A 12835-nucleotide genomic window follows, 5' to 3' on the forward strand; every position below is an offset into this window, starting at 1 on the left:
GGTTTTGGTTTGAAATTTGGTGGATCTGGCCTGGAGGATGCTGTCCTCTCTGAGGCACCCACAAGCCCCAGGTTGAGTTGAGCCTGTGCAGCAGGGCAGCCCCTGAGGCTGGATGGTCCGGAATGAGCCTTCGATGTGTGGGATGAATCCACCACCCCCACGGGATACAGTGGCAGCCTGACAGTGCCACACGTAGGCTGCCATCTCTCCTGTGGGTTCCTCCTCATGACCTCACTTCCTGCTAAGGATATCTCGAGGGGACTTCTCAGCACCCAGGCAAAGCCCTGGGCACTCACCATCTCCCTCATGGCTCCAGGTGGGCCTCTCCGCTCACAGCACCAGGAAAACAGTGGAGCTGCTGCCCTCCCCAAATGCCAGCGCCCCACTGAGGTGGGATAGAAGTGGCTCCAGGAGCAGCAGAGTGAGTTCCTCCCAGCCCCTGCACCCCAGGCCAGGAACACAGCCCAGGGAGAGGAGCTCGTGGCCGTGGGGAAGCTGGGGAGAGGCAGGAGTGTCAAGCCAGGGGCGGCACTCAGGGTGTGGGTGAACCTGAGACTTCAGTCAGAAGAGGATGAGAAATGGCACCAATGAGCCCCTGGGCCAGCACATTCCGAAGCAGAGAGTTTGAAGGGGAGCACCAACTCAGGCGCAGGACACAGGGACAGGCAGCTCAGGAGTCCCAGAGCCCGGAGCAGGACCCCGCGGCACAGCAGTCCCTGTAGCAGGGACAGGCAATGTCCTGAAGCAGGAACAAGCAGTTCAAAGAAACTCTTTAAGAAAATGCTGGGACTGGAAATATAATGGAGACAATGAAGGCCTTCATAGCAGGGAAAACAGAATTAATGAGCTGGAAGATGAGGTGGAGGAACTTGCTCAGAAGGCATGCGGAAAGGACAGTGATGGAGCAGGTACCAGGAAGATGAAGAGGCGCAGCAGAGAAAGCCTCAGCACCTGGATCTTAGAGTCTCACAGAATAAAGGACAGAAATATTCAAAGAATCAACAACCAAGATTTCCCAGAAATAAAGAAGCTTTGAAAGATAAGAAATACCAAGAAGAATAGAATAGGAACCCCCACCCCCCACCTCCAAACACACAATGAGATTTAATATCCTCAAACAGAAGCTTCTGGAAGGCTCTGGAACATGGAGCCCCACCAGAACACACACCCAGGGTGATGGCAGGCCCCACCCCATGCCACCATGGTGTGCCGAGTATGCCTGCATCTCTTTCTTCCTGTCCACTCACCTCTGGTTGTCAGAAATGGACGAGACGAGAACACAGATGTGAAAATATGAAGTACCATATTAGCTCACCAAATGCAAGGTTTATTTGTCACATTATGGTCAAGTAGGTCTCACCTAGTCCTAGAGATCCTGACCAAAGTTCTAATTCAGTAATGCAAGTCCCCACTGAGGAACTGCCAAGGGGCTCCCCTTGGCCCACCTTGACACCCCATGTGTGCAACAGAAAGCACAGCTCTTTCCTTCCCCCACATCCCAAAAGATGGCCGAACTTCCCAGTCCATAGAAAAGATCCCCAGAACCCATCTAACATTCCTGTTAAGGCACTGCAGAATCTAGAGGGTCCTAGGGCACCCACCAGTCAGGCTTTGCACAACGTAGGCTGCCCCAGCCCCCCACAGCATTCTCATCTTCCTGCAGTGCTGCAGGTCGCAGAGTCTGTCCTCAACAAAGTACCTCTTGGCAGATCTCATCTCCAAGGCTGCCTTCGCCTTCTTGCTTGAGAATGAATCGCCAAAGCCTAATGGGTCCAACACTACTTTTTTTGTACCAAATATTAAACAGCACTTTCATCCGTCTTTATTATTCTGAATAAAATTCACACATGGAGATACTTCCAGTTCCAGACAAACTTGGAGTAGATACACTTCTCCCTGTTCGTCCTGCTAAGTACAGCCAGAAGCCTTGGATGTTATTCATAAAACAAACATGAGAAGAGTCAGAACCATGGAGGGGAGAAGGCAGGGGCTGGGAAGGACCTGATTGTAAATTTCCCAAGTTTTCTTTTCCCTCCTATAACCTGGGATGGGTGCTGGGAAAGCCAGCAACCCAGAGGTGCCAGTAGGAATAGACAGAAGAGAACTCAAGCTTCCTATCTCTAGCCAAAGCCCCAGGAAAGAGGCAGCCCGGCAAATCAGAAAACATGAGGACAATTAACTGCCCTTCCCCAGCCAAACCCCACGGAAAAACCACAGCCTGACTCCATTAGCAAAGGCGAGTGGGGACATAGCCTTGGCTCTTGCCTGCTGTAAGGAGGCACCCCTCCCCGTTTCCTCCCCCAACCTGCCTCAACCTTACCGGGGTATGGGAGAAGCCTGCATGGGGACCTGGGACTTGTACTCCTGCCTGGCTGCAAGAAGGTCCCCATCCCCGCAGTGTCAGTGGAGGCCGCACAAGGAGGGGTAATGAGGTACCCTCCTCTTCCCAAGAGTTGGTATCAGTTGAGGCCTAGTGGGGAGACTGGACTCCCACCCCGCCTCCCCATGAGGCCAGGGAAGGCCAAGTGGAGAGCATGGACTTCCAGTCCCAGTTGACTGGAACTTGGTGGTCTCCCTTTTCCTCCACTGGCCCAGTGTCAGAGGAAGCCAGCCAAAACAGTTAAAGAAGACCAGAGACTCACAGCACAATGCCTCAAATGTCAGGATACACACAAAAATCAATCATTATGCCAAGAACTAGAAAAATCTCAACTTACATGACAAGATGCAGTCAACAGATGCCAACACTGAGATTATATGAATGCTGGAACTATCTGACCCTATAGATCAACCACATGAAAGATGTTTCATTGAGCAATTAAGAACATTCTTGAGGCTGGGCACAGTGGCTTACACTTGTAATCACAGCACTTTGGGAGGTTGAGCAGGTGGATCAGCTTGAGCCATGAGTTTGAGACCAGCCCAGGCAACATGGTGAAACCCCATCTCTATAAAAAATACAAAAATTAGCTGGGCATGGTGGCACATGCCTGTAGTCCCAGCTACTCAGGAAGCTGAGGTTGGAGGATCACTTAAGCCTGGGAAGTCAAGGCTGCAGTGAACTGAGGTTGTGCCGCTGCACTCCAGCCTGGGTAACAGAACGAGACCCTGTGTCAGAAAGAAAAGAAGATACCTGAAACAAATGAAAATAGAATTTCAGCAAAAAAAATAGAAAATATAATAGAGAACCAAACAGAAATTTTAGAATTGAAAAATATAATAACTGAAAATTTAAAACTCAGTGGATGGGCTCAACAGCCAAATGGAGAAAACAAGAATTAATGAACTTAAAGACAGAACAATAGAAATTACCCAGTCTGAACAAGGGGAAAATTGAACAGAGCCTAGGGACCTGTGGGTCTGTAACAGAAGATCTAACAGTTCAGTTATGGGAGTCCAAGGAGAGGAGAAAGGTGGGGAGTGGTTGAAAAAGAGGTCAGAGAAATAATGGCTGGAAATATATTTAATAAAAGACATAAACCTACAGATTGAAGCAGCAGAGCCCGCCAAACAGGATAAGCCCAAAGAAATCCACACCAAGACACATCACAGTCAAAGTTCTGAACACCAAAGATAAAGAAAAAATCTTGACAGCAATGAGAGAGAAATGACACCACACCGGTAAGAGAAAAACAATTTGAGTGGTGTGGAATTCTCATCAGCAACAATGGAGGCTGGAGGGAGACAGCACAATATCTTTCAAGTGCTGAAAGAAAAGAACTGTCAACTCAAATGAAGGAGAAATCAAGACATTCTCAGATAAAGGAAATGAACAGGATTTGTTGCCAGCAGATCCACCCTCAAAGAATGGCTAACAGAAAGGAATGGAATGGCTCAACAGAAAGGAAATGATGAAAGATGGAATCTTGGAACCTCAGGAAGGAAGCAGCTAAAATAAGGTGACTGCAATAAACTTTGCTATTCCTCTTGAGTTTCCTAAATTGTGTTTGACAGTTGAAGTGAAAAGTATAACATTGTCTGATGTGGTTCTCCAGGTGTGTAGAGAAAATATTTAAGACAACTGTATTTTAGACAGGGGAGGGTAAGATTTCTACATGTGCCTCAAACTGGTAAAATATTGACACCAGGAGACTAACTTATCTATACAGAATGTGAGATCTAGAGCAGCCCCTAAAACATCCATACAGAGGGAGAACACTCAAAAACACTGTAGATCAATCAAAATGGAATTCTAAAAAATGTTCAAGTATCCATAGGGAGGCAGGCAAAAGAAAACAGAAATGAAAATCAGAGGGAACAAATAGAAGACAAAAAAATAGATTTAAGCCCCAATATATGAATAATTACATTAAATATAAATGGTCTCACCCACTATATGATCCCATTTATAGAACATTAGTGAAATGACAACGCCAAAGAGATGGAACACAGTTAGCAGTTGCCAGGAGTTAGGGGTGGTGGTACAGGGAGAAAGAGGAGGTGTGACCAGAAAGGGGTTGTACAATAAGATGTGTCTTCTGGTGGCGATAATACAAAGCTACACATTTGATACAAGGGCATAGAAGTATACACACACACTGTACCAATTTCAGTTGCTGACTCAATATTGTACTCTAGCAAGGCAAGATGTCACCACTGGGGAAAATGAGTGAGAGGAACACGGGATCTCTTTGCACTATATTTGCAACCTCCTGTGAATCTATAATAATTTCCAAATTTAAAAAAGTCAGATTGTAACTTCCACACGCATTTTTTAAAAAGGCCAATCCACTCTTGTCATATATAGGAGAAAAATGTGTATTTCCCCATGGAAATACGTGGGCATGACACCCTAGAAAACATGTCATCAGCTGTCTCCCTTACTACTATGATTAAGTCTGGATGTGAGAAATAAGATCACAGCCATTTCCACACATACACAAAAAAATACAGGAAAGGAAAGAACGGAGGTCACATTCAGGAGCATTTGGTGCACCTTAAAACCAGCAAACACAGTTTGTGTTTATATGTAAAATGAGGTACCCGTCAGGCTTCAGTAACTACAAATTGTTCTCACCTCTGTGAGTATCAATAGGGTCTCTGAAAGACATACAAGCTGAGGGCACTTCCCCGAGGAGGGACAGCTGTCACACATAAGTCATTTAGCGTCTGCAGTCCCTGCCCATTAAAAGGCAGCAGCTCTCTTCCAACACCATGTCAATCAGAAAAGCCCCAAGATGTTCTGGGACATCCCCAGGGAGGAGTATGAACTCCCTGAAGCATCCCTACTGAAACAGAGGGACACTGCGCCCTGCTGACCTCTCAGTGACAGCGGCTTTCTCTCCGTGTCCCACGGGTGCTTCTTGGTCCTCACCACCACCTCCACACCACTGCCCCAAGGGTCATCTCTGACTATGCCGCTGCTACTCCGTCTTGCCATGGTCATCAATTCCTATGATCTTGCAGCTGGCCAGGCAGTTTTCTTCATCGCTTCTCCTGCCCTGCTTCGTTGCAATTTCCTTATCCACATGGATAATTTTCCAGGAACTTTCACTGTCTCACCGCTAAACTATCTCAACCACCCACTCCCATGATCAAACCTGCATCTTGTCATTACCAATAACTGCACACATTTTTAAGTGAATTTAGCATTTCCAATCAGTTACCCCTACCTTCTCACCTCACTTTCTCTAGTACCTTCTGCTCTAATGATCCTCTGAGTCATTCAAAACTCCACTTTACTGAACCTGCCTTCACTCCACCATCCCTGGCCCTGGGAGGGCTTCCTCACCCTCCTGACACACTGTGTTCCATCACACTGTTTAATCATCCTCATGCCTCATGTCTCTCTTTCTCCTTCTGGCCCACTTGGCAAGATCTAGCCCCAGCCAAACCCAACCCTCCATCTACTCTGTACTTGCCTCCATGGAGGTAAACACAGCTAAACAAAGACCTACCACCATACTGATGGGTCTCATCCTAAACTCGTGATTGTGAACCTTAAGCAGTTAAACTTCCTGTGTTTTCTGGGTCCACTTCCCCAGCTGCTCATCTATGCAATGACTTCACCTCCTCCTATGGACCAACAGATTTCATGCCTGCAACATTCCCTTCCTGGGCTTTGTCAGCACTTCTCCTTTCCATGGAGCCTCCACGTGAGTATGAAAACATGCTGTTGTGTGTCCTGTGTTCACCATCCCTCAGCTGCTCCTGTCCCTCCAGCGTCCACTCTGTGTTTCTCCTGCCCTTTACAAAAAACCCTTATGAAAAAATTTATGTGATCTCATCTCTGCCTCTTCTGCTCCCATTCTTCTAATTATTATTACTATTTTTTCAAGTGACTTATTTTTTAGAAGTTTGATGTTGAGCTACCTTTAGATTTGCAGAAGAATTGTAAAAATTGTGCAGAGAATTTCTGTTTTCCCTCACTCAGCTTACTCCAGTGTTAATATCTAATATGACTCATGCTTTTTTGAACTCAAGTTCTCATCATCCACCAAAAATATTCTCATTAAAGTCACTAATGACCTCTGCCATCTCCAACCTGAAGCCAGCCCTGGTCTGAATCACTTGCTGGCAGTAGTGGGCACAGCTAGGAATGCTGTTTTTGCAATTCGTTCACTCTCCTGTTTCCCATCCCACTCACCATGCTTTTTTCTCCCTATCTTCTCAACTTCCAAATGTTGGAGGGTCCCAAAGCCTCAGTCTTTGTCCCTCTTCCTCCCTACCCTGCACATACACCCGAAGAAATCTCATCTACTTCTGACACCTGAAAGCCATCCGTGCTGACAACTCTCAAATGTGCACATCAACCCAGCCCAGCCCTCCCAACTCCAGACTCACATCCAGTTGCCTACACAACAACCCTGTTTCGCTGGAGAAGGCATCACAGAATCAACGTGCCCCAAACAGAGCTCCAGGTCCTTCTGTTTCCCCATGAGCCATTCTTATCTCCGTAAGTGGAGCTCCATGCTTCAGGGAGCTCAGATCGAATGCTCTTGAGTCATTTCACTCCTCTCTCTGGCAAGCCCTACACCTGACACAGCAGCATGTTTCATTTCTACCATCAGAATATATCCAGAATTCAGCCACACTATACCTCCCTCATAGCCACCACCGGGGAGAACCATCCTCACCTTGCCTAGACTCTCAGCCTTCTGACTGGTCTTCATTTCCATGCTGCCTCCTCCACCTTCCATCTGGTCTCACAGCATCAGCCTGAGGTGGATCTCCTCACTCCTCTGTGCAAACCCTCAGACAACTCCCCTGACTGACACTGTTTCCAACCTTTCCTGCCCGCGTTCTAACCACACTGGCCTCCCTGCTGTTCCTGGAATAAGGCAAGGGTACTCCTCCCTCTCCTCCGCTCCACCCCTTTCTCCTGGCTTCTGCTCAAGTCACTTTTTTTGGTGAGCATTTCCCCGAGCCCACCCACCATCACTCTGTGTCCTCCTTACTCTAACTTTCTTTCACAGGACTTACCACCAGCTGCTATTTATTTGTTTGCCGCCTCTTCTCAGATAGATGGAAGGCTTCGTTAGTAAGGACTTGCTTTTCTGGACTACTCTATCTCCAGCACCTGTGACAATGCCTGGCATACCTCGGATGCTCTATGCGCATTTATTGAATGAATTATTTCATGTATGATAATTATCTCATAAGACCCGACAGAATAAACTGAGAACTTATAAGATTGCAATTGAACATTTTTAATTAAAAATAAAAACATATAAATGTCTATAAATAAATGCTTTAAAGGAAAACAAACACCGGGAAGATCATAAGTGAATGAATATAACATGCTCATGAATAGAGCAAGCTAACAAGGTGGATGTCAATTTGTTCTAACTTAATCTATACGTTTTTATCCTAATCAATCTAGTTGGATTCCTTTGAAGGAATTAGACAAATTCACTTCAAAATTAACATAGAAGAAAAGAACTATAAATCACTGTCAAGTCTGAGAAAGTAGAGCAAAAATGGGTTAGAGTGGCTATGAGGAGTTGGCCTAGCAGATACCAACACGCATTGAAATGTAACGAACAGAAGTAGAGTGAATGAAGGGAGAGACCGGGGCACAGCCTGGAGAGCTCAGGAACAGACCCCTGGGCACACAAACGCCTGGCACATACACAGATGAGCCCTCGAATCAATAGGGAAGAAGTTTTGTTTAATAGCACTGGACCTCGCAGTGACCTGGAAAAAAATAAGTTCAGGTCCCTATGTAACATTATCTATAAGGATGGACTCCCAGGTGACATCCAGGGAGAACTGTAAGGATATTTAAAAATAGAGGGGATCTGTGCAACCTGGAAGACACCAAGGACTTTCATGGTTGTGTTTGGGCCTTCTAAAGCAAAGCAAGAAGGAAGGAAGGAAAATAAGGGGGAAAAAAAGAGGATTTACTACAAAGTCATAGATATTTTTAAATAAATATATTAATAGTTACCTGTATTATATATCATATATAATAATATAGAATTAAAATACAAAGATAAAACTTATGTGTATACATACAATTTTTTAAAATTGAGAAATAGCAGCAACCAGTGGTCCTCAAACTTGAGAGTGCATCGGAATCATCTGGTGGACTTAAAACAGGCCGTCAACCCAACATCTGGAATTTGTGAATCAGAATCTAGGGTGGGACTGGAGAATGTGCATTTTGCACAAGTTCCCAGGTGATGCTGATGCTGGATTTGGGGGCACTTTGAGAACCCCTGGCAAAGGTCATATTTGTTGACAGACACGGAGGGGACATTTGCATGGCCTAAGAATGAAAATGTGTATCCAGAATTTACAATCCTGAAAATGACTGCAAGATATTCTATATAATGTACAGAGGAGGCCAAAGGGCTAACAGGAAGTCAAACCAAAACAATAGCTTGACACTTTGTGCCTATCCACACGGAGGCAGTCAGAGTGGGCTTCCAGCAAGAGGCCACGGTGTGCGGGCGCAGCTCAGGCACTGCTCATGTGGGAAGCAGAAGAAGCTGTTCTGGAGAGGGATCTGCTGGCCGTCCCAAATAAAATCAAGCACCATCTTCCCATGACTCAGAAAAATGTTCACACAAGCCCTAAGAGGTGGTGTTGGGGATTTTCCCTGGGGCTCTCCATGGAATATTTATAGCAGGGAATCGAAGGCAGCCAACATCAGCAGGCGGGGGGAATGATGTCCTTGAGAGCAGTTGGAACCACAAACAAAATGTGCATACAGCACAGTGCAATGATCTTAAATATCGTGCCTGCCGATAAAGAGCAAAGAAACAGTTTTTATGGCACATCATTTATGTAATTTAAAAACATACGCATGCAAAGCTCATTTCACAAGGTTGTATGCATGCATATTTGGGGACTTAATAGCAAATCTACTAGAGTGCTGGCCCAGAAAAAGGGCTAGGGAGGAGAAAAGGTGCTGGTATCAGGGTTAGAGGGCAAGACGGAAAAAAAGGTAGAAAAATACCAAATAGATCAGCCCTGCATGGGCTCATGAGCATCTGCTCTATACTAAGGATAGTGAACTTACATCTGAGATGCTTCCAAAAACTAAAAGTCCACAGGAGGCTGGGCTCCACCAGACTTGTCTCTGATTGTTGGGTGGGTCTGGAGGGCTAATTGGCACTCAAAGAGGCAGTGGTGGGCCCTGCAGGGTGACCAGGAGGAGAAGCGGGGGCAGACAGGGTTCGATTGAGAATCGTTAATGGGGAAGGGGCAGGGGGCAGAGCTCTGAGCTGCAGCGGGCAAAGGCGCCCGAATACTGCACCTGGAGGCCCATTCTGAAGGAGGGGCTTTGCAGGTCTTCAAGTCAGGAGCTCCTCTGGATGCTCCCCTGCTAACTGCAGCCCTGGCTGGAGTCTGGCATCCCACCTGGGGACAGTGGCTGGAGGTGGCCCTGCCCAGAATGGGAGGAGCTGAGAAGTAGGTGAGTGGGAATCCTGCAGTTGGTGGGGGAGGAAAAAGACTGGGGGCCAAGACAGCCAGGTACTGACTTCCCATGAGGGGGTCAAAGCTGGAGGTGCCCCTTCAATACAGCCACACCGAAGGCACCAAGGCAGCTGGAGTAGGATACTCCATCCAGAGATACCCACCATAGTGCACCCATGGGTAAGCCCACAGGGCTGGGTAAGCTTGTCGGGGGAACCCATGCAGGAATGGGCGACACAGCTGTCTGCATGTCCAGCCAGCAGGCTGGGTCAGTTAGAAATTTGTTTCCCACACAGGCACAGAGGCCCCGGACAGAGCCCACACCCAGCCTGGAGGCCGAGGCAGCTGTGAGTATGTGGATTTCCTCCCAGGGCTGGGAGACATGGGAGAGGTTTTCCTGTGTGGCTAGCTCCCAGGAGGTGGCTGTCCCATTGTTGGAGGGATCTGCTCTCCCCAAGCCTGGTGACACATGTTGGGCTTGTTCTCCTGGCTCCCCCACCGTGGAGCAGACAGTGGTTAGAACAGAAAAGAAGAGGTTCAGGAAGGGGTGAGGCCATCCCAGAGTGTCCAGGAGGGTCAAGACAGCACCCTCTGTAGCTCATGGTGGTAGAGAGGGCTGGGGGACATGCAGTCTTTTTTTGAGGCAATGTCTTGGGTCAAATTAAGAGTCATTCCCTCCCATTCCCATGAGTCCCCAGCCCCCACCTCAATGTGGCGCACAAGCACCCCAGAGGACTGATGGCTAAGCTCTGTGGGGGACTGAGGTGGTGTTAGGAAGAAAAGGAAGCAAAATCCCAAAACAGCTATATCCTCCTTGCTGGAGTTACAAACAAGGAAAGCTGGTGGCAAGGGGCTCCTCTTGGAGTGTGAGAAGGAACCCCCATGGAGGGAGACTCGACCTACCTCCCGGGCAGGGTGGCCCCCACGAGACCTGCCTCAGAACGTCAGTGAGGGGGCAGGTCTGTTTCCGAAGTGCACTCTGGCTGCAGTGGGGTGGGGTAGAGACCAGCAAAGTCAGGGGTCGGACGGGAGTCAGGGGAGAGGTGATGGCACTTAGAACCCAGGGAAGCAGTGGGAGGGAGGGGAGCAGGTAAGCTTTGGGAACACTTAGAGCATCCTTCCTGACTAGGTGTTGGAGGCGAAGAGAAGAAACAGCTCAGAACAGTGCCAGGTGAGATGGACACACGGATGTACCAAGGCACTAGGAAGGCGTGGGTTTGGGGAAAGACAGGCTGGGTGAAACTGGCCACATCTGTCTGTGTCCCTCAACACCTCCTAAGGCAGCTGATTGCATTAGAAGCCCGGATCCTTCCCCTCGATGTAAGCCGCCCCCATGTCACATGACCCACTCAGGCTCTGGGTGAAGGGGGCGTTAGTAATGAGTGCCTCTGCGACTGCCATGAGAACATGCCAGGTCAGCTTGCCAGAGTAGGAGAAACATATGCACAGAGCTGAGGCGCCCCAGGCCTCCAGGGGCAGCCCACAGCACTTGACCTGCAGATGTGAGCGAGCCCTAGACGGTGAGCTTCAAAGTGCTGGGCAACTTCTCCAAGTGATTCTAATCTTGCTACTGCTGAGGCGCACTGGCCCCAAATGGCCTGCTGCTGGCTGCTGACACCTGCCTGACCCCAGCTGAGAGCCAGACCACTCTTACGACTGGTCCTGGTCAGAAGCCGCAGGTGTACACACTGATAGGCATTTACAGTATGCTCTAAGGGTGTCTTGTTGTTACGCAGTGTGATATTGCAGTAGATGACTGATACACTTTCCAAAATGCCTGCTTCCTAAGAGTAGACAGAGTCTAAGGCTAAAGCAAGAAAAAGCCTGAAGGAATAAAGAAATGGGGTGCTCCTGCCTGTCCCCTTCCTTCCAGGACACATTCTGAGGGGCAGGCCAGAAGGACAGGCTTGAGGGGAGAGAGGAGCTGGGCTCATTTCTGTCCCCTTGCTGCCCAGAGCGGTGACTGCGAAGACAGATGTGGGAGGGGTACAGGCGGCCATCCCCTCACTCCAGGGGAAGGAGCAGTCAGCTGCCCTCCCAAGTAGCTGAGGGGGCTCTGATGTGCAGTGACTGGTGTGAGCTTAGCGTGTGGACAGGATCCAGGTGTAAATGCAGGTGTTCAGATGCTTACCTGGATGCTAGAAGCCACAGAGACTGGATAGGGAGAGCAGGGGTGCAGCCCCACCATAGCAGATGAACCCACATAATGCTTCCCATTGGTGAGCCTCACACCCACTTTCACACAGATGAAGCCTTCTGTTCAAGGTGGAAATCCTCACTGCACAGAGGATGGGGAACCTCTGAATACATTCAGATTTCCTCAGAATAAATTTCCCAATAAACAAAATGGGGGCAGTTAGAAATTATGTTCAGTTATGGGGAAAAAAAAACCACCGGTATTGAGTAGCAAGACGATGAGCAACTCCACTGAGAAATGACCAAATGATGGCAATAAAAAAGCCACATAAGCTGGGTCGGGAGATGAGATGTCAATAGACATGAGAAAAGATGTTCAAACTTATTCAAATTGAAAGACTGGGCTGAACTTCTAGGTAAAGATGGCAGGCAACATGTATGTACTCATGAGGGCCCCTCCCCAGCCCCACCATAACAGTAAGGGAAATTGAACAAGCCATTAGCCCACAAGAACAGCTATAATGTGAGAGAAAACAGGAAGGAGATTTGGGTGGTGAGAAAGCAGATGGCCATGCAGGAACTGACTGAGCAGAAGGAGGACGCTGAGGAACGGAAACCTCAGCCAGCAGCGGGGACGCTGAGAAGCCACTTGCTCTCCACCGCAGAGCCACTGAGGAGATGTAGAATTCCTGGATCAGGCAGTGGAATTGGAGATGATACGAAGTGGGATGAAGATGAGACTAAAAGCAGAAGACCAATTAGACTTTCAAGGACTATCCGACAAGTTGCCTGCTGGGAGACACACCTCCCCCAAACATGGCCATGTGCCCTCCCC

At 48.2% G+C, this 12835-nt stretch overlaps 1 protein-coding gene across 1 annotated transcript; it reads right to left on the reverse strand.

The window, feature by feature from the left end:
* Positions 1–9486: 9486 nt before the first annotated feature.
* C2H3orf56 (chromosome 2 C3orf56 homolog) lies at positions 9487–12052 on the reverse strand. The gene is given in 3 exon segments (XM_025377339.1): positions 9487–10108; positions 11449–11648; positions 11996–12052. Coding segments are annotated over 3 exon segments (879 nt in total).
* Positions 12053–12835: the final 783 nt, after the last annotated feature.

This window comes from Theropithecus gelada, chromosome 2, assembly GCF_003255815.1.
Source record: "Theropithecus gelada isolate Dixy chromosome 2, Tgel_1.0, whole genome shotgun sequence".
Lineage (NCBI taxonomy): Eukaryota > Metazoa > Chordata > Mammalia > Primates > Cercopithecidae > Theropithecus > Theropithecus gelada.